Source organism: Lycorma delicatula, chromosome 3, assembly GCF_047948215.1.
Source record: "Lycorma delicatula isolate Av1 chromosome 3, ASM4794821v1, whole genome shotgun sequence".
In the NCBI taxonomy this organism is placed as follows: domain Eukaryota; kingdom Metazoa; phylum Arthropoda; class Insecta; order Hemiptera; family Fulgoridae; genus Lycorma; species Lycorma delicatula.
Genome location: NC_134457.1, coordinates 160,022,347 through 160,047,305, shown reverse-complemented (window position 1 = coordinate 160,047,305; position 24,959 = coordinate 160,022,347). Strand labels below are relative to the sequence as shown.

Genomic DNA, 24,959 nt, shown 5'->3' with positions numbered 1-24,959 from the left:
TGCACTAGCACAATGCAGAGAGATTCTGATACCAGTCAAATTAATTCAATTTATAAGTATTCACATTATAATTCACACTAATAACAAAATTTAATAAAAGCACACATTACATATTCAAATCATAAGTATTAAAATCCAATAAACAATAATAAAAATTCTCACCATTGTTTGCCTGCAAATTTTCATGCAGTTTATCTCTTTGATCTTCTAAGACTTCACCTAAATAAGTAGCGACTTTATGAGTAACTTGATCAACAAAGTTATCCAGCTTACCCAAATCATCAGATAATCCAACTAACTGATCAAGGGTGCCCACCTACAAAAAAACATTCATAAGTGGTAAATTAAATAACATACAAGTGTGCTTGTATGTGACCATTGCACACCTGCTCAGCTTAGCTTTTAACTAAAAGTTAAAGCTAATTAACATTCATACCTTAATAGATAATTCTTAGATCAAACTGAAAAAAAAAAATTGATTGATAACATTTCACCTAAAACAGTTATAAAAAAAATCTATTAGCACCATATGATACAACTATAATTTAATTACCTTTAAATCTGGTATATGAAATTTATAATTGACAGATAAGTTGTTCTGTTTACTGGTAACATTATTCAATGTTTCCCACGTTTGTTGACAAGTTTTATCCCCAGGAGCTGATATTAACCAGTACTCAGACATATTGGTACTATTTAAAATTTCCTAAAAAATAAAACAAAACAATGTATTACAAAAAATTTTAAATACAAGTTACTTTATCGGTAATTTGGCAAAACTGTCAAAAAAAAATCACTTTTAAATTACATGAAGATTACTCTTTCAAAAAACCTTTCAAACTTAATTAGGCAACTTAATTTTTACTGGAATAATCAGTGAAGCAGTGTTGATGGCGCTAGTCTTAGACTAGGAAACTGTTCAGTGCGTAAATGAATAATATATTCTATGTATTTGTTGATTTAACATGTTGTTTTTGTCATATTTAGTGTACTTGATATTAATGTCAAATGTGATGAGATCTTAAGTTTAGTGTTGTAGAGTTTGCATGTTGTGTTTTAAGTTTCTGTTATGTGTGTTCGGTAACTATGAAGTGTTTAACAAAAGTTGATTCGGTTATGTTAAAGGCCTATTTGTTTTTTGTATGTGTGAATGAATGTGAATCCTGTCTATCTTATATACTATTTAGTGGAATCATAGTTTAATCTGTATACTCCTGAATTATTATGTCTTTCAGTGTCTGTTATACTATATGACAGTATATTTTGTATTTAGTTCAAGTAACATAGTAACTTTCTAAACTGAAAGTTTTTCATATGAGTAACATTAACAGCAATGTAATTATCACTGAATAAAGAAATGTGTAATTAGATCTAAAATGTCCTCAGGAAGAATAATTTCCATGTAATTTTGAAGCTAGCCTTTGTAATTTATAATTTTTTTTAAGTGTCATTATGTTTCATCAAGCTGTTCAATTAACGAAAATAAAGAAAGTTTGATGCAACCAGCAATATGTTTTTCATAAGATTACAGAATAAAAAAATTAGAGTATTGCTTTTTATTAATTGGAATAAGGAATAATGAAGAAGATGGAGCTGATGCTGTGAAGTACAACAGATTGGAAAGGATAACAGGATGAAGAAATCAAAATAACAAAGTATGGTTTCTCTCTTATTTTCTTTTCAATACTACCTTTAAACTCTAGACACTACAGACTGACAAAAACATCTTTGTCATAAATTAAAATTACTTTACACAAAAAAAAATTCAATGTTAGTACATTAAGTACTCCACTGATCAGGGAATTTATCCAAATGATTCTGGGATTTTATTGTGGTCAGGCCTAAAAGTTTTCATATGTTAAAATAATTTCATTTCATACTTCAAAGTACAATGTTTAGGCTTAAAGTTATTTCTTAATAATCATAAGAAATATTTTAAAAAGTTATTTTAAAATAATATTTTAAAAAGTAGTATTAATAAATAAAAAAACCTTTCATAAAACTAGTTATATGGATTTGAGACATGGGTGCTTGGTGAGAAGAGTTAAAAACTAAGTACTGATGAAGGTATATGGACCAATAAAAGTTGTGTTTAGGGACAAAATATAGAGAATAGAGGAAACCTCATATGAGACACCAGTTATATCTACAGAAAAATGATACAGGCATTGTCAATAAGTGAAAAGGAAGTGGTTTCGTACTGCCTTCTTTATTATTATACTTATATATTTTTACATATTGTCATACTAATCACACCAACATGCAGGTGATACACAATCCAAGGAGATACATTCATTCTGTTTACCACGGACACTAGCTATATAATGAACTGACTATAAAATCATTACTCTCAAGTAAGATAACTCTGAATTGGTGTGATCTGTACGTCGAATGCATTATACAGATCAGAGCCAAAAGAATGTGCAAGGCAACAAAATACCCCTTTTTTGTGGGAAACAAAGCATTTTCAGAGTGGCTCCACTTAAGTTTACTTTAGTTGCAATAAATGTTGTGCTGTCAAAATTCATTATTTAAAAACAATAGAATGGGCATGAAACAATGTAAAAAAAAGTACTCATTTCATAAATAATATGATAAGCAGGTAAAAAATCAGAACCCAAAGGAAAAAACAGAAGAATTCTGACAAACTGTTAAACTATTAAAATAGATCATGCAAAAATAAGGAGTGAATTCACGAATTGGATTGATGGCAAGTGAAATTAAAAAGAATCATCTTGTCAGTCACAGCATGCAGAAACAATAGAAATGGGAAATCAAAGCATTACACTTAAGAATGAAGTAAAGACACTGATGATAAACTAGGATTAGCAAACAGATGGAGTGATTTAGTATTCAGAACTAGTAACAGATCTAAAGTTAGAAAGATTGGCAAGTATAAGAAGTAACACATTTCAAGGAGGTCACTCCACATTAAAGATGTATTATGATTAAATGGTTTGTTAAGTTCCTACAATGCATAATTGACAGATCAGGGATAAAAAATTATTTGTAATAAAAAACAAAAAATACAGAGAATGACATTAGTTGGAAGCTGATTATTAACTTGGAGAAATTAATCTTTTACTCATTAGTAAATGACAAACTTATTAATAAGTTTAATTTTTAACATAATTAATAATAAAATTAGAATATTTCTTAGAATTTCAATTAAAACTTAATAATACTCGTAGATTGAAAAGTACATTCCAAATACAGTAGTATAATTTAAAAATAACTTAATTTTTTATAATCACACTATTATAAGAAGCAACATTAGCAGTCATTAATAAACAATAAGAAGCATAAAAGAAAACTGGCTCTGGTAGAAATATTCCCAATAACTCACTAGATGTATAATGGGTGTCTCAAAATTAATAGTTTTTAACTGGGAGCCATTTTTTCCTGCAGAATTGGAAGCTTTCTGCGAGGTATGTAACATGTTATAGTAAACACAGTGAGGTTAGTCAATAAGGAGTACTACAAAACAGAGCAGCAAGAGATGATCATTAAAATTCATTACAAGTATGGAAAAATGTTTCACTGAATCTGCACGAATTATGTGGTGTTTTTGGTAGAAGAAAAGTCCCAAATAAAACAACTACGAGAAGATTAATTGAAAAATTTAAACAAACTGATTCAGTTAGGGACAACAAAAAACAAACCAACCTCCATACTGGTTGTTCAGCCACTGGTACTGTCACTGTGACCAAGTGTGTGGCAGTGTCAAAAAACTACAGTTCACCTTCATCTTCAACTGGGTACTTTGAAAAGCACAATGCAATTAAACAAAATATCTAAAATTGATCCCACTCAAGATTCAGCTAACCCCCAAGAACCAAAGCAAGGATCACTTTTTGAAAAGCCAGGCATTCATCAATCGGGTGTTGAAAAATAAAAAAGTTAGCATTGATTTTGCTAAGAAAATCTCTAGCAATGAAGTGCACTTCCATTTTAATGGGTATGTCAACAAGCAAAAGTATTGCATTTGAGACACAGAAAATTCTAGGATTACTCAAGAATGGCCTATTCATACCCAACGAATGATAGTTCGATCTAGATTTCATTCTGGTGGAGGGATTGGGCTATTCTTTTCTTTGAAAATGGGGCTGAAAACGTGGTGACTGTCAATAGTGAATGTTATAATAAGATTATATTGAATTGTGGCCTCACTTGGACAGAGATTACACGTGTTTCCTAATTGCTGTATGGTGCATAAAACAATTGAATTGTTTTATCTAATCTAATGGGCAGCCCATCTCGCACAACAGTGAAGTGAATTAAGTATCATAATTGTGCAGCCTCACATTACGTGATTTTTTCCTCTGGGAATTCATTCAAAAATTTATGCTTCAAAAATAAAAACAATTCCTAAATTGAAAGCAGAAATTTAATGAGTTAACAGCTTTGGGCCAGTTATGCAAAAAATGATCCAGAAATTTACCAAAAAATTTCAAGTGTCAAATTTGACATGGAGAAAATTTGTCAGATATCCTAATCCCCATTTAACAGCAATGTTTTCCTTTTCAAACACTGTAATAAATTCACCAGCTAATAAATAAAGAGTTTACTTTTCTGAAATTAAATCCTTAGTTTATTTAGGGGCATCCTACACATAAATATATCAATGACAAAAACATTTCTCATCAATTATAACATAACTTAAGTGTCTGTTCATAAAAATTGCTATACCCATAATTTTATTAATTAAAAAAAATATATTCATCCTTTGCTTTACAATGGAACTTTAGGCTTTGGAATCTGCTTTCTAAACATGCTTAATCCACTGAGAGTTGTTACACAAAGCTTTCTTGGATATATCCAATTTCATCTACCTAAAGATATGGCTTAAGGGAATTTCTCAAAACGTATTTTCAGTTTTATAAAAAATTTCAATACTGAGCTTTTAGTTTCTATTCAAAATGTTAAAATGTCCATGGAAATTAGGGAATCTTTGCTTAACCTGTTTCACCATTTTTTGGATCGTTTACAATGGAAGAACAATTTTTTTATATACATATTCTAGAATATAATTTCTTACATGTAAAGTTGTGTATGTATATGTAAACATATATATATATATATATATATATAAAAAATACGCTTTTACATGTATTTTAATGGGGAAGATGAGATGATAAATGAAATAAAAAGTGAAAAAATGACAGACCCGTTTCAGGGATCAATTTTGTAACTAACTGCAACACCATTTGCCGGCATAATTTATTTCAATAATGTTACAGTTGTAGAGTTGAATTTTAGCTTTTATCATAACTGGATCACACAATTTTATCAGAAACTATGAGGGTAAATCAAATATAAACAGGATTTTTTTTTTTTAACTTATTTATTGAAAAATAAAAGGCAAATATAATTTATCTTCTACAGTTTCCTGCTTCAGAAATACACTTTCCTTCTACACCCTCGTCATCTTCAAATCATTGCCCTCCTAGAGCAAGCCTAAACAAATGAAACTCGCAGGGCAATACATCCGGGCTGTTGGGAGGATAATCAAGTTAAGTCCAGTGCATTTCTTCTAGTTTTGAGGCCGTTGCAGTATGGGGCCTAGCGTTGTAGAGGATGGCCTCTTGAATTGGTTGGTCTCTTCTTTTGTAGCGATATGCAGCCCTCACCTTGTTCAACAGCTCTCAGTAGTAAACAGCATTGATTGTGCATCACTCATGCAAAAAATTAATAAGCAAAATGCCTCACCGGTTGAAAGAACCTTGCCAGCTGACAGTCGAGTCTTGGCTTTCACTGGGGCTGCCTCTCCTTCCTCCGCCACTCCATACTGACTTGTTTCATCTGAGGAGTGTAGTGGTGGACCCACATTTTGTCGCAGGTGACGAACCAACTCAAAAATGCATCACCTTCTTTCGCAAACCATGCTGTAAGCCTCTGACAGACCTCCAACGTCTCAACTTCTGATTTGCAGTAAAAGGCGAGGAACCCATCCAGCACACACTTCACAGAACTGTAGGTCATTTGTAATAATTGCTTGACAGCTTCCATAACTTATTCCAACCGTTCTACAATTTCTTATACTCTCACCCATCAATCATGTTCAAGAATTCTTGAACCACGCAATGTTTTTGTCTGTAATGCTGGTCTGAGAATGGCGATCATGTTCTTGATTTTCCACTCGTTCTCGTCCTTCCTTGAACTCTTCATGCTAGGCAAATACATGAGTCCTTGACAATGTTTGGTCCCCGAACCATGCAATCAATCTCTGGAAAATTTCCGTCGCTTCAATCCTTCACAAGCAAGAAATTTTATAATTATGCGTTGCATAGTGGAGGGGTGCTCCTGTTGCTCCAACATCATGAGCGTTACTGATGAATTGGTTAGGAATGTGGAATGGCCAGCTCTCCCCACTCCTAATGACCCCACCCAAACATACTAGAAGCGCAGACCCAGTTCTACCAACCGTAGATGCTCAGGAACAAAAATCCTGTTTATATTTGATTTACCCTCGTATAAAATCCACCTTTAATCCAACTTCACACTTAAGATAATTTAAAGGAAAAATTTTTTTTTACATGTATCTTCTAAGCTGAAATTCAAGCTACAACCACAACAGGTTCAAAGATGTTTATCTTCAGTTTAGATATTAGTGAATACAAAATTAATCCTGATTATCCATCCATCTATCCCACTTGGATAGAAGGTTTTAAGGAAAATTCCAAATTTGGAGAAAATACTATATTCCATCTTTTGGAATTTCCCAAAATTTTTAGTATTGGATTAAATATTCCAAATTTGAATATTATATTTCAACTGAAACAGATTATTGTACTGATTCTGAAGCATTAATTTTTTTTTTTACTTCATCCCCTTAGAGGTGAGCAAGGAATAATTTCTCGTAAGCAATAGCTTACACCTAAGATTACATATAAGCCAAGTTCCAAATTTTAGCTCCATTCTTGATTTTTTAGATCTCACATTACTTTTTTGACTTATTCTCACCTATCAATGAACAATTAGAACATATATATGAACAATTAGAAAACTGAATTCAGTCAGAACTTTTTCATGACATGAAATATCATTCTCATCAAGCAGATAATTTAATAATTCAACATTCAATAAATTTTAATCAGTAGCTTCCCAAGTAATTAGCTTTTGATTCTAAAAATATCCCTCTACTAATAAACAATACTTAATATTTAACCGTAAAACACAATCAAATGAATTCCAAAAAAAAATGTACAGAAAGCAAAATAAACCAATAGTAAGCAGGTTAATTACACTATCAAAATCAAACAATAACCACAATCTTAAAACAGGCTTTCCAGTTTTTGTGATGTACAATTAAGGTATATGATTCTTATTACCCTTAGTACCTAATATGGTAATTATTATGAATGAACTCCTTTTTTAAATGTAATTGATCTCTGATCATCAATTACCCTGTAACTCTGCAATCTGCAAAATTCTGAAACTCAGATTCAACCAGTTCCACCATTATTTTTGACAACTGCATCAGACTAAGCCATTTTGAATGGCTTAGTCTGATGCAACTACTGGCGTAGTCTAATAGTTGCAAAATGTTTTGTTTAATTGTATTTCAGTAGTATTGTTTACACAAGCCAAAACATTAATAAAAAACCTGTTCCATAAGTAATTAAATGAAAAAACAATCTTTCAATCATTTTCAACTATGCTTACCAATGTCAAAAAATAAAATGTATAGGCCAAATTATTAATCAAAGATCTGCTAACCTTGCCAGTGAACAATGTTTGTTAGAGATGAGACATACCATGGTAAGTATACAATTAATATTTTACTTTAATTCTTGAAAAACAATTTTCTTATTTAATGTTTAAACAGTGACAAGCAAATCAACATCACCTTAAAATTATTTACAATGGCCAAAATGTTTATTATAAAAATATGTAAACTGAATGTTTTAGCAGTATTAGTAAAAGACAAATTTTCTCAGTTATTGCAGTAATTCATTTTTTTTTTTGTTAAACATTATTAAGTTTTCAAGATTTGCCTTCAACTGTTAGCAGCATATATCTGCGAACTTATGAAATTTTAGTTTATTCTTCCATTAAACAGGAGGGTGCAAACATAAATTACATTAGACAAGAATCCAATTTCACTTTTAAATAAGCATACAAATGTTATTTTCAAGGGAAGAAGGCAGTTAAATGGTTTTTTCTTGTTTCATTGAACTATGGAATTATTCATGAAGAGATACTAACATTTTAACCAACACTGAAGCACTAAATTATTGATCCTATAAAAGTAATCCCTTGTAGAAAAATTAAAACTGTAGTTTGAATGAAACTAACACAATAATAAAGCAAGAAATAAATTATTCATACTATATTAAACCTTTCCTGACCTAAAAATGAGGCCAACAGGTTTTTTCTATTAATGATGAAAAGTAAGAATGTTAGAAACAGCCAGAAGGAAGAACGAAGGCTTTCAATTCAATGCATGAGGTTATTTTGGATATAGTGGAGCCAGACAATCCAATTTTGGATGCTCTGAATGAATCAGAAATAGGATATCCTCACCTTCAGAAGTAAATACAAGCTTAAGTCAAGAAGTAGAAGAATAATATGAAAATCTTTTAGTCTTGAAGAGATAACTGGGGACCCTTTTGGACAAGGTAAGATAAAACATCTACTTCTACAGAAACACTAGATGAAAAAGAAAAACTTACAAAACTTAAATCAGAAATGAACAAAAAAAAAACAGATACTGATTTGAAAAAAGATGATATTTACTTAAAATCTTTGCAAGCATTAAAGATAGAAGTAGAACTGGCTGTTCCAATTTTAAAATAAACTTCATTATTTGCTGAAAAAGGCTGTGAAGTTCTCACTAAAATATATTCCTACTATATATATTTTAATTTTCATTAAAATATATTCAGTGGAAATACTGCAATTATTTTGTTTATTTATTTTTGTAAACTGATTTGAAATGTTTTAACTGATATATTTAATATTAGTTTATTTACTTCTGCTATTCATTTTTAGATAATTACTTAAAATATTGTATCACTTTATTTTAAGATACAGAAACAATTTTTCCAGCCTTTTTTTTTATTTGATTACTTTCCCTTTATACATTGTATCATAACTGCATAAAACATGATATTCACAAAATCAGATTCATTTCCAGTTTATTAAATTCTCATATTGTAGGATGTTATTGTGGATACTGGTGTTCTTTGGTGATCAGGCTTCAATTAACCACACATCTCAGGAATGGTCGACCTGAGACTGTACAAGACTACACTTCATTTACATACATATATACAATCCTTATTCATCAAAACTACAACACTTCATTTACACTTATACATATCATCCTCATTCATCCACTGAAGTAATACCTTACGGTGGTTCCGGAGGCTAAGCAGAAAAAGAGAGAGAGGATCTTAGCCAAATGGAAGGAAAATCATAAAACCTTTTTTAGATGTTCAGCTTTATCATTTGAATAACCTTCTTCATTCTCTGGAATTAAATCATCCCTAACTTGGGTGTGGGAATTAATCATCATTATTTTCTATGTTGCCTTCTTGGCCTACAGTACAAGCAACATTGTGTATATGCACAGCAAGCCAATACTATTTTTGCTGAAAATTCTGAAGTTGATGTTATATGGTTCAAACATGGAAACCAAACAAGACTGATCCTGTTAAGAAGTCAAGTACACCAGATGCACCAGTATTGTATACGCCAGTATATCTAACAAACAACTTTTGTAAGCTACTGGAGAGGATGTTGGTGCGTCATATTTTAGAAGACATTAGAAGTACAGGAGGATTCCACAAACAACAATTTGGGTTTAGGGAAAAACATTCAAAAGTAGAAGCGGTACAAATGATAATTGAATGGGCAGATTGGGCAGTGGCTGACATCTGGAGGACCAGGAAGATTCCATTGCTGGTCACACACGACATCAAAAAAACCTTCAATTCCCTCTAATGGGATGCAATTTTTATGGCAGTTCGAAATCAGGGGATTCGCGACTCAGTGAGAAGGCTGATACAGAACTATGTAGAGGATAGGTTCTTGACATACAATCTGAGTGATAAGAGGTTAAGATCTGAGATGTGGGGTCCTGAAGGAGTCTGTACCGAGCCCCATTGTAAGGAATACTGTGTATGATGGGGTACTTGGAGGTGAATCTCCTGTACAGGTCACCATGGTAGCATTCACTGATGACTTTGCAATGCTGGTTATGGCAGGGTCAAAAGTGGAAGTGGCCGTTAAGGTAAAACTATCTACGAGTACAATAAAAATTGGTTGGTGGAGTCCAGAAAAGACTGGGGCGGTAACACTGATGGGGAGGAGAAGGCTCTCCTCGTTAGATCTGTGAGTGGAAGAACACCAGGTAGTCAAGGAGGCGATTAGTACTTGGGGATATGGATAGACACTCGAAGATCAATCAAAAGGCATGTCAGGAAGGTTGGCTACATGCCGAGAAAACACTTAGGAGTCTTAATAAATTGATGAGAAGTGTGAACTTCCTATAAATCTTAATAAAAGATGGGGCTAAGAACTTCAAAACGACAATTGTACGCCCACGTTGTGGATTCAGTACTTTTGTATGACATAAGGGCGTGGCACAGGGCAATGCAAGTGGGGTGGAATTGCCGACTATTAGAGGGCATGTAATGCTGCATAGCGCTGCAGGTGGCAACCGCATATAACTCAGTTTCGGCAGATGCGGTGATGGTGGTGGCTGGGTTGGTACTGTTGAGACAATTAGCAGACCACAGGAAAAGGGTTCATGAGGGTGAACACCATTACGACTCATGGGAGATGATGATGGAAGACTGGCAATCCAGATGGGATGCCTCCCATAAAGGCAGTTGAACCTACCTCATCCCATGAGTTGTGCCGTGGTATGGTAGAAGGTTTGGGGAATTGAGCAATTGGCTCACCCAATTTTTGACCAGCCACGGTGCGTTTCAGGTATACCTTCATATGAGGAGAGAAGCCAAAGATGAGGGTGCCCATACTGCTGGAGATATGGACACTCCAGAGAACGTGATCTTTGAGTGTTCTAATTGGATGAATAGAAGATATGATTGTGAGGTAACAGTGGGTCAGTTGCAGGAGAACATTATCCCCAAGATGCTGGAACCCCCCCCCCAAACAGCAGTTTATGACCATAATGAATTTAATTGCAATATTGATACAGAAGAACTAGGATGCAATGAGGAGACAGAACAACTAAAACGTCCTTGCTAAGGAGAACAGGACCATAGAGTGAAAGGGTCTGTCACCCATCAGTGTGGGTGACAGTGATGATGCACGGGGATTCAGGATCCTCGAGCTCGAAGGCACCTCCAGGGAGTGGCTGAGTAATGCTTAATTATAGATCCAGCTCTGGGGGGCGGGTGTTGGTGAGGCAGTTAAATTTAGTCGGTAGGCTGCAATTATAAATGCGCACTTTAATAATATCTAGTACAACCTGTTGCAAGTCTGACACTGCCTGTTTGGGGCATACATAAATGGTATTCCCCCACCTCACCATAAAAAAAATCAAGGACTCTTTTAAAAGGTAGGCACTGTCTCCTAGGACTACTTATCTGGGAATTGTTCCATGCTTCTTCTAACTTTTTACATTGTCAATTTCTATTCGATCATTAATTATCATTTATCTAAAAAAAATGTCTTAACAATAATGTTAACATCATGTAAAGTACATCATATGGTAGATTCAACAATTCCTGTGTTCTACCAATTGAATGATACTGGGACCCATTCCAAAACCAATGCAAACTAATAACTTCTGTTCTGGATTAAGCGATTATATGCTGTTTCTGATTGTAGATGAGGTATCATTATATTTAATACACATGTTAATTTTCTTTCAGACAGCCTGAAATCTTCTACAAAGCTGTGGTTACTAGTTTTGTTATTCTTTCTTTATAAGTTTCTACAGGATTTCTTTGTTCATAAACACTAGAATCTACATTTAAAAAAAAACATTAAACTATGAATGATTAGTTATTATAAACTGTGAATAATTTATTATTATATTTTTATATTTTGAAACAAAAAATACTATAAAGCAAAAACTTAAGAATGTCTTATAAGAACACATATAACATGTTTCTACTTACACTTCTGAAGAAAGATTGTCACAATTTGCTGTGATATTACTAATTAAACTCTTCAATTTTTGTTTACTTTTACAAAGAGAACATTGGTAGAAAAGAACTACAAAAACCGCAATTTTGTACTCTGAAAATTTTTAAGACATTAGTGGAATGGAAACAACTTTGCTAAATATTAAGTTCAGAGTTGCAGAGCAGCTTGGTGAAAGAGAGCCGAGATTTAATGAAACAGAACTACTATAACTGGTAGAAAGAAGGTAGTGCAAATTATCAAGTTTTTATCTACAGACCATATTCAAATTATAATAATTATTTATTATTATTTGAAATCTGTATGTTAATACATGGAAGATAAGGTCAAAATTTTGAAGAACTAAGTATTCACAGTAGGTAATCAATGTAATAACTTGTAAAAAAAAAAATCACAGATAACAAGTTAATAATCTACAGAAGAATATATCAGATGCAAAAAAAAATGGTTAAAAATAGGACAAATATTAATGTAAGACAGCATGCATTATGAAATACAAATAAATCCACAAAAATAAATCAGTTTTCCTTTCAAGGCTTCTAGTAATACAAATATCCAAAAATGCATTGAAATTTAACAAATTTTCATGACATCTGAAGGATGAATCAAATAATATTAAAAGCAGTATAATACTAAACTCGATCCAATATTATAACAATTTAGATACAATTCCAAAAGATTTTTTTAATATTATTACATTTATTTGATAACAGAGAAGTCCAGAGTAACTCTTTTATTCTGGAGACAATTCCACATACACAATACCTTTTTTTTCTGTTTAGCCTCCAGTAATTACCTTTAAGATAATACTTCAGAGGATGAAATGTCTGAGTGTAAATGAAGTGTAGTCTTGTACAGTCTCAGCTCAACCATTCCTGAGATATGAGGTTAATTGAAACCCAACCACCAAAGAACACCGGTATCCATGAGTCTAGTATTCAAATCCGTGTAAAAATAACTGACTTTACTAGTTCTTGAACGCCGGAACTCTCAACATCCAAATCAGCTGATTTGGGAAGACACATTCACCACTAGACCAAGCCGGTGGGTACACATACAATACCTGCAATTAGAGTAATATTCTTATATGATTTACGGATTCCAAATACTGTCACATACTTGAATCCTAATGTTTATTCAAAATAAAGCTAAAAGTATATCCAAACGAAATAACTGAACTCTCATTGGCTGTGACCCTTCGGATTGTATTCTTCAGCACATAAACACACCAAAATCTAATAGTCTATTTAAAAATGTAAGTTATAATTAACACAACTTTAAAAAATGAAATAACACGACATGAAGAATTAGAATATACATAATATTTACCTGATCCGTCTATATTTATTCAAAATATTTTTAGGGTTTATGATAAAAACTTTTCTAAAGTAAAGATTGACTAAGATGTTATAAAGTTCTAATATATGACTTCCTACAACCAAGAGTAAAACAGGGTTTGAATATATCTATAGTGATAAATATTTACAAAATATACTTTGACTGCATAATATTCAATTAAAATACATTGAAAAAGTAAAACTAGGATTTAATAACGTAAGGAACGTAATATATGGCAGTTCAGTGACATATACGTTCGTCCAGTTAAATAACTTGAGCAAAATGAAAATCGAAATATAACCAGCTAGATAGAACTGTAATCATAATACAGAATTACATTGAGCACAAGTTATAAAATTAGAATAATCAAAATGCTAACATTTAATAAAGAAAATAACTAAGGGTGTAACAGTTTTTGGGTTTGGCTTTTGAAGTAGGTTAAGGTTATTACATTATATTACATTTAACCGCTTCCAACAAACAGATTAAAACACAAAACATACTTACAAAAGATTATACGATATAAACAAGCAATATTTGACAATAGAATATTCGAAAAAAATTGGATTTTACAGAAAATATTTTCAAATATTACTAGACACCCAGGAACCTGCCATAACTTTTCACGTGACTCAACAGTGACATCTACCGTTTGATTAGCAAAACATCCCAAAAATCAGCTGACTGCGAAGCCTACATCCGGATAAATCAAAAGAAATACTAAGATAAACCAGAGGTTATTACATCCCGCGTGTTGTTCGTTTGGGTTTAGTAGTGTTAATGAATAAATGGTGTACGATTGATTTTGTAATCCAAGATTTAAAGTATTACTTATTATCCATGAAAATATAAATATCTGTTTTTATTTAAATACATATAATTTCCTTTGATCATTTTGAATTGGTACAGTATATTTGTAAATTGAAATTTTTACTTAAAAAATGGCTACCATGTGTTCGAGGTTTTTGCGAGGATGTAATAATTTGAGTTTTTGTAACTTCACTGCAGCCGTCAATCTTGTTGGTAAGTTATATTTAGTTATGTAAGTATAATATTTTAGCTTAATGCACTTTGCACAATCATACTGTTGTGTGGGGCTAAAGTAATTTGTAATTACACATAGGTTTGCCGGTCAGCTTAACCTTTCTCTCATGGTTGCTGTTGTAAATTAGGAGTTTGTATTTTACAAAAATCAGGTTTTATACAGTGTAAATCTGCATTCGTAGTTCCTGAGCGTTTGTCAAGCTTGTAATCAAAGACATGTACCGACTACTATAACTGAAAATCTAATAACACTGTACCGTCTGAATTTTTCACTTCTACTGATGCATTTTTTAGTATAATTTATTAAGAAAACAAAAGGTTTAGTACACAAGACACAAATTATGCAGATGCTCAGATGCAAATTTAATAAAAGTGGTGAAAACATAGGTATATATCAATGTTCCAAATAGGTGGTAATAAGTTTTTTAAGTATTGTTCTCTAATTTAATTAAAGTATTAATATGTAACATCCATATTTTTTGTTGTGCTACAAACTGAAAAAAAGATTTTGTATATTATCTAATGCTTCCTGGTGACCCAGTAAGTATGTACGTTCGATTATCTGTTTTAAAGGTCCTTGAGAAACTGCTCTTATACTATTGTGTGAGTATTGTTAGGTAGCCCCTTACATAATTACCATTTCACTTAGGAGTTGGCATGATTATAATTAGCTAGTCAGCAGAATTGATGACTACCCAAAATGGACACCTGTGCATTTCAAAAAGGAAATTTTTGAGAATACCTCATATGAAATTAACATATGAATGTTTGTGGAGAGAGTATCTTATGCAGGAAATCCTTCATCTTGACAAATTCATATTTTTTATGATTTTAATCTCTTGTACACCTAGGGTTATTTCCTGTTAAATCTTGCATTTCTTAATAATGACATAGTCATATAATAGATAGATAATTTTAATAATGTTCATTACCCATGCTCTGTTGTGATGATCCATCAATGTATGTTTGAATGTTGTAGATACTACAACAGTGTCTAGCCCTTGTAATGATGTTGTTTATAGGAAAAATACATTACTGCAGTGTAATAGGCATATTATGTTTTTTTTAACTTTTGACTTTTTTTTCAGGTGCTCGAACTTTATATAGTGCTACTGCATTAGGAATAGATGCTTTTTTACGTGTAAAGGAGAGAACTCAGCAGCATTTTGTTCAAATTGATGATAAATTTAAACAAAAAATGAATGAGTTTTCAGCACCAGGATCTAGTAATATGGTATTTACAGAGGACCTTAAAAATATGATATATTTAGCAGACGGTTCAGAAGCAGATATGACTTTATTAGAAAGAATGATAATAAAGTAAGTTAATAAGATTTTTATTTTCTTGTAAAATAGATATCACTGATATGTTTATTAAGTTTGATGAGTTAGAGAAGCTATAAACAACAGTATATTCTAGTATATTTTGCTGATTCACTTGTTTTGTACAATATAATTTCTTTTTATTTTAAACCTTCATTAAGGTTATTTCAAAGTGAGTTGCTAAGCTTAAAGTTGTCAAGAAACAGGTAATTGTAAATATTAGGTGGTTGCTGTTCTTTCACATATTAGTTGATTGGTCAGTGATAAGAAGCAGAGTGAGGAGAAAAGAAATGAAAGGGCTCTAACCAAGTTATGCTGCACTAGTTTTTTAAATGTATCTGTAGAAATTCCTCCTCACAACAGCTATTTAAAATATCTGCTGTCACAGGAGGTTGACCATTGCTCAGCTCAAAATAAGTTGTATGAACAGTGTGCTGCCTCAACTCTCAACTGATGAGTTAGACACTGTGTTTGAGAGTTCCCAATCTGTTCAGAAATTATGTCTCTCCAGTTGGCAAATTGAGGATGAGTGTGATTATAAAAATAAGGAAGAAGCAACTGCCTGAAGTTTAATTTTTCTGAATAACTTCCTTACCTAACAAAATCTTTCCAAAAGATCTATATTAACATTGTTATCTGGCCTGGTATCATTGGACTACTTAGGCATGAAGCTACTGAAAAAATGTGTCAGGAACGTATTATGTACTGCTAAGGACTTGGGGAGGAGGGGTTAGTGGCCCTCCTATTCAATTGAATACTCAACTTTTAGGTTGACATTACTTACTCATTTACATTATTTTAAATAAAACCGTATTACTAAAATATATACCAAAGGTGGCTTACTTATTAGTATAGGAATCAGGGGTATAGTCTATACTCCTGACTCCTATACTGGGAGATTTGAAATATTGGTACACCTAAATTTAGAAGAGACATTCTAGTTATCTATGATAGAGCCAATTTTTTAATGGGGTAATTTATTAAATTATTTTAGTACATTTTAATTAAAATGTGTAAATTAGGTTATAAACATTTATAATAGCAGACTAGTGAACCTCCTCCCAATACCACATTGTATTGATGAATTATGTTTAGTCTGTTCAATTACACTGTGCATGACTGTGAAAGTCATTTAAATATACTGTATTTATTCGAAAATAAGACCCCCTTTTTTAACGCAATTATACTCCAAAATTTGGAGGGGTCTTTTATTCGAGGCGCGTCTTACAAACGGGTACTTCAGAAAATGAAAATAAAAATTACTGAATTAATGAATTTAATATGTTTTATTAAACACTAACTATTGTAAGTCATACTGATAAAAAGGTCTTGTTATTTGAGAATGCGTGCTATTTGACATCAGGTTTGTGGCTTTGTTTAGGTTCACAGGTATCGGTATATCTGAAAACAGAAATGAACGACTTATGAATTTATAGTTCAAACCAGTTGTCGTTATTTTAACAACAGTGCAAAATGTATGGTATTGTGTTTTAAGTCATTCCTGCTTTTTTCATCATTCTCATCGTCACTATCATCAATATCAGTCTTTCTCTCAGTTGTGTTATAATCCTCATATATGAGGTGATCTTCCATTCCATCCAATGTGCAGGAGATGCTGGTCTTCTTGAAACACTTGATTATCATTTTCGGAGTAATTTTCTCCCAGGCTTTGACAATCCACTTGCAGAGAAGCTGTATTGAAGGTTTCTGTATTTGTCCACTCTTTGTGAATGTGTGATCTCCATCTGCCATCCATTTAGTATAAAACTTATTAACATGGTCCTTGGATGGCTTATTAATGCTCATGTCCAAGGGTTGCAGCACAGAAGTGAGGAATAACTGCAGCATCTATGTGCATTTCATTGATTTGATTCTTCTCAGAAACTTCAAGATGGCCACAGAAGCTATCTAAAACAAGAAGTCCTTGTTTCTTTAATATTGCTCCAAGGTGGCGATTCCAAACGACTTCCAGCCAGCCACACATTAGTTTCACATCAATCCATCACTTATCTTGTACACGAACATGTCAACCTCTTGGTAGTTTTCTTTTCGGCAGTTTTTTTTAAAATGACATTAGGAGACAATTTTTCCATTTGCACTAATGGCTAGCATAACTGTGCCTCTCATTTTTTCTGCTCCAGCTGTTTTCACCAGTACACTGGATTTGCCCACTTTGTTTGCGGTTGTGTTCCATTGCATTTCAAAAAAGAGCTGTTTCATCGGCATTTCATGTGAGATATGAGTTACTGATTTTTTCCTATTTCACATAGTACATATCGTTGAAACTCCAAAATGTCAGTATATTCTGCTGGTAGTCATTAGCACAAAGAAGTTCTCTGCCTCAGAGTGAGTCCCTTTCTTCTCATTAATCACACCACCCACCCACAACTGACTTTAAAGTCACCCGTGTTTACATTTTGTTTTGCTACTTCATCCCTCCTTTCATTTGTATCATTTCTCAGGTCACTAAACAGCACTCTCTTCTCTTCTACCCACTCAATCACTATCATCCACTGCAGGATGGTGTCCTTTTTTCGTGGCTTTAAGTTTATCTCTGATTTTTCCAGTAACAAAACATGTTTGTTTGTACCAAATACTCTGGACCCACGATTCATATACAATTTTTTCAGCCAATTCCAAAACATCTAACTTAAATCCCACAGTGAAACTTTTCTGTGAATTCATTTTACCGGTAACTCAGACAAAATACAAAAGAAACTGGCTTTCAATAAAGTTGCTACTGTTCTAACCAAAAGATTTGTTTTACTTGTAAAAAAAAAAGCAGGTAGTAGGATTGAAGCTAGGTACTACCATATGAAGGTCAACGTTTCACCACCCCATTTCCACATCAAATATCATAGCAATGTTTCACAAACACTTGAAAGGGTAAAATTTGTCCTTGGCCAACAACTAACTGTGTATGTACAGTAACAAACAAATTCCTGAAGAACTGTTTTTCTAGGAATTATAGCCTGTCAAACTGACTGGTGTAACATTTGCAAATTTTTCTTTTGTAAAATTGAAGAGTCTTACAATCAAGGGAGTCTTATTTTCTAATAAATATGGTATATTGATATGGATACTTTTTTTTTAAATCAAAAATGGGACATATACAACACAAATTTAGTTTGTATGGTTTTTTACAACTTAAATAAGTCTTCAGATAATTAAAAAAAAAAAAATTAAAAAATCTAAGTAAAGTGTCTTAATCATCAGAATGTTAATGCCGCATACAAATATTAACACTAATAAACGGTTTTTATTAAAACAAATTAACAAAAAAAAACTTAATCACAGTTATAATATAAAGTTTTGTCTGGTTAAAAATTACAACATTATCAAAACCTTATATATATATATATATATATATATATATAGGCTGATAAACTCAAGAAGACCACAGTGGGATCTCAGAAACTATATATTTTATGAGAAACTTTAAATGGGGAATCTTCCCTAAATTTTTCCATACATTAAAAATACAGTATTTTTAAAATCTTCCAATAAGGCAGCTAACTTTATTTTTTCAAATGAAAACCTTATGTTTTTATTGTATTTTTGGGCAGAAAAAATAATATTTTAAGACATCTTTATTTTTGGGAATTTTTTCTAAACGCAGCCATTAAGGAGGTACGTGCTGACAATTGTAAACTTACAAAAATAATAAATACAATTTTAATGCTAAATAATTATCAGTAGTTTTTTTGCATTGTTGAAAAGTTTCTTAAATTTAACAGTACTCTCGTTGATAGTTAATGTAATCACCCTTATTCATTAGTTATTTGAATTGTCAAGAACTTAAATATTATTACCTATTTATTTTCCTAATATGTACATTGCAATCTGTTGGGACTAGTGAACAATAAGCAACCCCTCCACAGTTTATTGAAATGAGTATATGTACAACATGTAAATGAGATATTAATCAAGAAGTTAATGAATACTTTTAATACTCTTTGTGTTAGTTTCTTTTTTTTTTTTTGAAGTGCTTATTTATCAGTTATTCTGGAAATTTATTTTTAAATAACAAGAATTCAATATTAATGAGAAATACATATGTACAGTGATATCCTGATAAGACATCCACCTCACCGTAAACTATTCACAAGATTAGTTGGAAATCTGCAAAGTAATTAGTAATTTTCAGAAAAAATGACATTACCAGAACAGATTTTTTATTAAAAATATTATGCTGATATTTTGGCCTTCTATGAAGCATACCTTACAGCTTGCATAAGGGAAACAGTGCAGTTGCTACTACCTGTATCTTATGGCTCAATAGCAAGTGTGTTGCGGAAACACAGTTGCCATGCATATAAAACTGTGATTCTTCACACTGTGATGCCTGGTAATGAAGGAAGAAGACTAGAATTAAGCAGCTGAATTGCAGAACAGTTTGTAAATTATTGTAATTTTTGTGTGACAAAAGAGTTTTCTCTAATAATGGGATGCACAATTGAAAAAACATCCATTATTGGTCAAAAGAAGATCCATTAATTGCCAGGGAAGGACACAATAATGTGAAATTTTCCATAACTGCTGATGTGCCACCTTCAACAACCAAATTTTGGGCATTTTGTCTTTATGCAAGGGAAATCTTACAGGACCTTAATACCATTAATTGTTGGAAGAAGTTCTACTGCCAACTATTGATGACACTTTTAGGTTTGCGAATGCAGATGTACTTTCAACAAGATAGAGCTTGGCACATGACTATGGTGAGGAAAAGGAATTTTTAATTTTGCCCAAAAGACTGGTTTTATACAGCTTGGTACACTTCAGTGGAAGAACATGTAGTCAAAACAACATCCATCACAATACCTGGTAAAAAAACTGTTAATGATATTTTTAGGAAATGAACTTCCTGCATTTTTAGTAATGGTGTTCATATTGAAAATTTGTTATAATTGATGTTTTAATTCTTCCTAATAAATAAAGCTAAAACCACACTGTTAAAGGTAAAAGTTGTTTAACCTGACCTTTACTTTAGATAGTAGTACTTTTAAATTACTAATTAGATTTACATTTAAAATAATACAGATGTCTACTACATTTGAATTTACAATTACTGTTGGTAGTCCCATAACAGCTGCATTTAGAGAAAAATGCCCAAGACTAAAGGTGTTTTAAAATACTATTTTCTACCCAGAAATGTAATAAAAACTTGAGGTTTCTATTTTATGTTGGCTGCCATATTGGTAAAAGTGAATATTTTTTTTTTAATGTTGGGTAAATCTAGGGAAGGTTCACAATTTAAAATTTCTCATAAAACTTAGTTTCTGAGATCCCAATGATTGATTGTCTTTCATATAGTTTTTGAGATCCCAATGGCCATCTTCAGTTGATCATCTATATATCTACATGTAATAAAAATGAAAATTTTGGGATTTAAGAGAAAGGTTAATACAGCCAACTAATAATCATATGACAGAAAAAACTACCAGTATGCATGGAATGTTTTCTCTAAACACAAGCAGTCTTAAGAGAGTTAGGAAGGAAGTAACTAGTATTATTTGAGCATTGTGCATACATAAAACTGTATAGGTTTTAAGGTTTAAAGATTATATTATTTCTTCATTTTCTTTTAATTTAGCTTAAACAAAACACAAAGCTACTTAGTTTTAAGTTTATGAAATGTTTTGCAACATTTATTTTTTTTTTTTTTTTGTCTTCAGTCATTTGACTGATTTGATGCAGCTCTCCAAGATTCCCTATCTAGTGCTAGTCGTTTCATTTCAGTATACCCTCTACATCCTACATCCCCAACAATTTCTTTTACATACTCCAAACGTGGCCTGCCTACACAATTTTTCCCTTCTACCTGTCCTTCCAATATTAAAGCGACTATTCCAGGATGCCTTAGTATGTGGCCTATAAGTCTGTCTCTTCTTTTAACTATATTTTTCCAAATGCTTCTTTCTTCATCTATTTGCCGCAATACCTCTTCATTTGTCACTTTATCCACCCATCTGATTTTTAACATTCTCCTATAGCACCACATTTCAAAAGCTTCTAATCTTTTCTTCTCAGATACTCCGATTGTCCAAGTTTCACTTCCATATAAAGCGACACTCCAAACATACACTTTCAAAAATCTTTTCCTGACATTTAAATTAATTTTTGATGTAAACAAATTATATTTCTTACTGAAGGCTCGTTTAGCTTGTGCTATTCGGCATTTTATATCGCTCCTGCTTCGTCCATCTTTAGTAATTTTACTTCCCAAATAACAAAATTCTTCTACCTCCATAATCTTTTCTCCTCCTATTTTCACATTCAGCGGACCGCTGAATGTGAAAATGAAATTTTCACTACATGAAATGTAGTAGAAATAACAAAGATGGACCATCTTTGTTATTTCTACTACATTTCATTACTTTTGTTTTGTTCTTGTTTATTTTCATGCGATAGTTCTTGCGTAGGACTTCATCTATGCCGTTCATTGTTTCTTCTAAATCCTTTTTACTCTCGGCTAGAATTACTATATCATCAGCAAATCGTAGCATCTTTATTTTTTCACCTTGTACTGTTACTCCGAATCTAAATTGTTCTGCAACATTTATAAACGTGTTAAAATTGTAATAATAATAATAATAATGCAGTAGCCCCCTCTATTAACAGATTCCCATTCAATTGACTGACCTAATGCCTTAATTTTTTGTTTAGTGTGTGTTCATTATTGTTATAACTGAACTACAGTATTTGTTGATTTAATCAATTTGGAAATTGTTTCTGAAACTTTGTGAATATATCATGGAATGAAATTTCATCATCCAAATATAGAAAATTGGATAAAGATATTACTAGAAATTTGTAACAGTAAGTTAGATGAAATATAAAATGTAGGTAATGAAGAAATTGAAAATAATGATCAGATAAATGATTTAAGGGAACTGGTTGGGGAAACAACATGCTATTAGATATGAATGATTGGAATAAACTGATTTGCAGAAGTAGATTATCAGAAAATAAAATTCTGAATGTTGTTGCAAGTGAATAAACAGATTTGGAAACTGAAATACTGTACAGAGATGTAAAAGATTCTGATGTGATATATTATATCAAACTCATTAAGGTCAAAACATAATTGAATATAAAACTGATTTTAATAATAATGATAGTTTTGTTATAAGCACAAAGGTTACAAAAGTAACTATAAGTAAAACATATGCTCTTATAAATATTAATAGGCATAAAACTGCAAACTGATTTTAATAATAATTATAGTGTTTTGTTATAAACACAAGGTTACAGAAGTAACTGAAGTAAATCATATGCTTTCATAGACATTAATAGGCATAAAATTATATGTAACATTTGATCTGATGTTTATTAATTATAATAGTTAACATAGTATCTATAACTGTTATTTTAATGGTTCAAAATGCTCATCACCTGTTGTCAGTCCCAACTGAATCATTTGATATTTGGACTTTACTATAACAGTAACAAACGTAACCATACTTAAAGCCATTCATATCTCAAGAAAGGATTAAGATACTTTTATTAGAAGATACTTCAGTATTACAATGGTATGTCAAAAAATAAAGCAAAATTTTAATTTCCCACCCAATCACATGTACGACAGCAATCATTGTTCTGTTATAACTCATAATCTTTATCAGCTGTTCATTGAAAGTATTGTTTCATTTTTAGTTATTTGTGATTGTATTTAAAATGAGTGAGTGCTCCTTTGTCTGATTGCACCAAGGAAGAAATGCGAGCAGTGATACTTCCTCTGTTGGAGTGAAACCAGCAGAGATTATTTGTTGAATGCAATAGCAATACGGAGAGAGTTGTTTGAGTGGAAGCAAGATCTACAAATGGATTGATTTTAAATTGTAGGGCTTTTCTGTGTTATGAACAGTGACAAGGTAGACCTTCAATTTCAAAGAACTAATGACAATATTGAAGCAATTAAACAAGTGATTCTCGGTAATCAACGAATTGCAAGTGAGTTGAATATAAACCATGGCTCAGCATTTTCAATCATCCATGATTCTTTAAACTTTCAAAAAGTCTGTGCTCACTGGGTTCCACGTCAATTGACCAGCATCTACAAAGAGAATCGTTTGAAAATTTCTCAGAAGCTTTTGAAACATTACAAAGTTGAAGGAAACTCATTTCTTAAGCGAATAATTCTCTTCATCAACCGTTGATGAGACATGGGTCCATCACTTTGAACCTGAGAGTAAGCAACAAAGTTCAGTATGGAAATATCCTTCATCTCCCACAACAAGAAAGTTTAAAACTCAGATGTGTGTAGGAAAGGTGACGATTACAATATTCTGAGATATGGAAGGTTCACTTTTGATTTACTTTACACCTAAAGGTCAGTCAATAAACAGTGACAACTACTGTAAGCTACTGTGTTTACTGAAATAAAGACGTGGTAATCTTTCTAAAGGCGTGATTTTGCTTCAGGATAATGCTCGCTAATCCAATTTAAATTGGATTACTATTTTGATTTTATTACCGTTTATTTACTTCTTTCAATTGTGTATTGTGATATTTTGAGGCCAATTTTATTTGCAATTCTTTGAATTGTCTCATGTCTGTGATTTAGCTTCGTTTTGTGTTGTTTGATAACAGTACAAAGTTGTCAGCGAAACAAAGTTTGTTTTCATTTTTCAGCCTATTTTTAGTTTTGGGAACATTTTCGAGTCATTCCCTCATTACCATGTCTAGAGCATAGTTGAATAATAGCAGTAAGAGCTCATTGCCTTAGCACAGTACTGTTTTGATCTCAAATGGTTCTGAGAGCTCACCTTTGAATTTTACTTTTGACTTAGTTTTTGTTAGGGTCAGTCTTATCATGTTTATTAATTTGGTATGTAGTCCAAGGTGTCAGAATTTGTAGTAGGGATTTTCTGTGAATGCAGTCATAAGCTTTCTTGAAATCTACAAATGTTATCACCATGTCTCTGTTTCTTTTCATGTTGTAATCCGTTATTAGCTTGAGACTCATGATCTGGTCTGCACAGCTCCTCCAGGGACTGAAACCTCCCTGTAATTCTTCTAGTTCTTTCTCGAGTTATGAACTGATCCTGTTGAGGATGATTCTTGAAAGTAATCTATATGTTGTGTCTAGGAGTGAGATTCCCCTGTAATTTTTAGGGTCTGTTTTGTCA

General features: G+C 32.0%; 3 protein-coding genes across 5 annotated transcripts in view; 2 read left to right on the top strand and 1 right to left on the bottom strand.

Annotated features, from left to right (window-relative positions):
* The window catches only part of Vha44 (V-type proton ATPase subunit Vha44), a 53,205-nt gene extending 39,091 nt beyond the window's left edge, over positions 1 to 14,114 (bottom strand). The window contains exons 1-4 of one of the 2 annotated variants that reach the window (XM_075360893.1): positions 13,969 to 14,105; positions 12,920 to 13,186; positions 554 to 706; positions 163 to 316 (exon numbers count right to left, since the gene is read on the bottom strand). In XM_075360893.1, coding sequence (XP_075217008.1) covers positions 163 to 316; positions 554 to 685 — 286 coding nt within the window. In that variant the 5' untranslated portion in view covers positions 686 to 706; positions 12,920 to 13,186; positions 13,969 to 14,105. Of the gene's footprint in view, positions 1 to 162; positions 317 to 553; positions 707 to 12,919; positions 13,187 to 13,968 lie in introns of both variants that reach the window. The other variant, XM_075360892.1, reaches the window with a different exon arrangement.
* Positions 9,622 to 9,948, top strand: LOC142321239 (uncharacterized). The gene has a single exon (XM_075359236.1). It carries the CDS (start codon positions 9,622 to 9,624, stop codon positions 9,946 to 9,948), a length of 327 nt encoding a protein of 108 aa, XP_075215351.1.
* A 91-nt stretch (positions 14,115 to 14,205) lies between the features above and the next one.
* The window catches only part of LOC142322148 (pentatricopeptide repeat-containing protein 2, mitochondrial-like), a 47,200-nt gene continuing 36,446 nt past the window's right edge, over positions 14,206 to 24,959 (top strand). For both annotated transcript variants that reach the window (XR_012755788.1, XM_075360891.1), the window contains exons 1-2: positions 14,206 to 14,484; positions 15,594 to 15,825. Coding sequence is in view for 1 of the 2 variants with exons in the window: in XM_075360891.1 (XP_075217006.1) it covers positions 14,403 to 14,484; positions 15,594 to 15,825 (314 nt within the window). In the remaining variant the exon portion in view is untranslated. The remainder of the gene's footprint in view (positions 14,485 to 15,593; positions 15,826 to 24,959) is intronic.

Bases quoted from the DNA above. Each gene is read 5' to 3' on its own strand.
- LOC142321239 (XM_075359236.1), top strand. From the start codon at position 9,622: ATGGTTCAAACATGGAAACCAAACAAGACTGATCCTGTTAAGAAGTCA.